We start from the raw sequence: 2074 nt of genomic DNA on the forward strand, positions 1-2074 counted from the left end.
TTTATACTCACTAAAATGTGCACATACTCTGTACCACATTCAGTGCCCCCTACACCACCTTATGTGCCTCCCCTAGTGTCACCATATTCTAGTCTGCACATGGCATCCAGAGGGCACTTACCAAATGCAATCAGAACTCTATGCCATCCCAGACTCCAATGGCACTGACTGCCAGGGGCAGCCCTCAGTCCTACTTTGAAGGCCTCCCTCCTTGGCTCTTTTTCTTGCTTTATCACCAGCTACTTGGAATTGCACGCATATCTGGACACCTCAGCTCGGCTCCTCATTCAACCACTTCAGGTCTGCCTTATACCTGCTGACGCTTCCGCCAGACATAATGGAGGTCTAAGGTTGCCTAAGCATTCCCAGTTCAACCTTACCTAAAGGTATTTTCTAATGTTGATCACTAAACCTTCTAAACCTCCTGTTATTGGTTGCCAGAAATGAGAACCTCTCCATATAATATATAACCTGGGCTGGGCATGGTGGCTTACACCTGTAATCCCAGCACTTTGGGAGGCTGAGGCAGGCGGATCACCTGAGGTCGAGAGTTTGAGACTAGCCTAACCAATGTGGAGAAACCTGTCTCTACCAAAAATACAAAATTAGCCTGTGTGGCGATGCATGCCTGTAATCCCAGCTACTCGGGAGGCTCAGACAGAAGAATCACTTGAACCCGGAAGCCAGAGGTTGCAGTGAGCTGAGATCGTGCCTTTGCACTCCAGCCTGGGCAACAAGAGCAAAGCTCTGTCTCAAAAGAAAATAATAATAATAATATGGTCTGGACTCAGGGCCCTGACTTTGTGTGTCTATCTTCCAGGGAAGTCAATTGGAAGGATAGGGAGAATAGCAAGCCTCAAGACACCACAATTCTGAAGACCATGTAGGTAGGAGTTGAGCAGGGTGAGGACCTGAGACATCCTCCACTTACCTCCTCACGGTATGTAAGTAACTCTGCAGTCACCAGAACCTATGGAAAATCAAGGCCATGAGAACCAGACAGTGATGTTGCCAAAGGATCTTCCAAGCCCCCCCATCTAGCCCGGAGTCAGGTGTGCCTGACTATCTACAATCTGGGCTTTGGTTCTTGGTGATGCCTCTTATCTGGGCTTTGGTTCTTGGTGATGCCTCTTACATGTTGTGTGCCCGAGTATCTACAATCTGGGCTTTGGTTCTTAGTGATGCCTCTCACCTGTTGTGTGCCCTTGGAAAAATGCTCAACTTCCCTGTGCCTTTGTATTGCCATCTGCAACATGGCAATAATAATGGTATTCACTCAACAGGACTATTGTTTGTACCAAACTCATTCTTATGTGTCTAGGATAAGTATCAACTCCTACTGTACACATAACTAATGCTTCTGTAAACATTTTCAGTGCAAATAAACTGGTAGGTTTTGAAAATGTGGGTTTCTGGCTAGGCGCAGTGGCTCAAGCCTGTAATCCCAACACTTTGGGAGGCCGAGGTGGGTGTATCACCTAAGATCAGGAGTTTGAGATCAGCCTGGCTCACATGGTGAAACCTCGTCTCTACTAAAAACATAAAAATTAGCTGGGTGTGGTGGTGCATGCCTGTAATCCCAGCTACTCAGGAGGCGGAGGCAGGGGAATCTCTTGAACCTGGCAGGCAGAGGTTGCAGTGAGCAGAGACTGCACCATTGCAGTTTAGCCTGGGCAACAAAAGCAAAACTCTGTCTCAAAAAAAAAAAAAGAAAAGAAAAGAAAATACGGGTTTCTTAAATTTACTGTTAAATTAAGAATGTGATACTTAGGGTGTTTTAATCAAATACTTTCCAGTATATTAAGTTTACAACCAATTATGAAGTGCTTACATCAGTTTAACTTAATAAATCCATGTGGTTTTATTTGCCCCTGTGTGTATATGAACTATGATCAATTAGTGCTTAAATAAGTATGTACCTCATAAATTCACAAATAAATAAACTGGGACTTGGGTCCGAGAAACCTGAGCGGACACCATTCCTTTTGGTAGTCTGGCTGCCTGCTATAGACTCCTCTGAAGGCAATCCTGCTGAGAGCCTTTCTACTGGAGCAGTTGATCATCCCTCCTGTGC

General features: G+C 45.4%; 1 protein-coding gene across 1 annotated transcript in view; it reads right to left on the reverse strand.

Annotated features, from left to right (window-relative positions):
• Positions 1-2074, reverse strand: part of LOC105504914 (zinc finger protein 419-like) — a 7158-nt gene that overhangs the window by 3644 nt on the left and 1440 nt on the right. The window contains exon 2 of the mRNA XM_011932563.1: positions 1978-2068. Coding sequence (XP_011787953.1) covers positions 1978-2068 — 91 coding nt within the window. The remainder of the gene's footprint in view (positions 1-1977; positions 2069-2074) is intronic.

The sequence above is a fragment of the Colobus angolensis genome, unplaced genomic scaffold (genome assembly GCF_000951035.1).
Source record: "Colobus angolensis palliatus isolate OR3802 unplaced genomic scaffold, Cang.pa_1.0 Scaffold96, whole genome shotgun sequence".
Taxonomy (NCBI): domain Eukaryota; kingdom Metazoa; phylum Chordata; class Mammalia; order Primates; family Cercopithecidae; genus Colobus; species Colobus angolensis.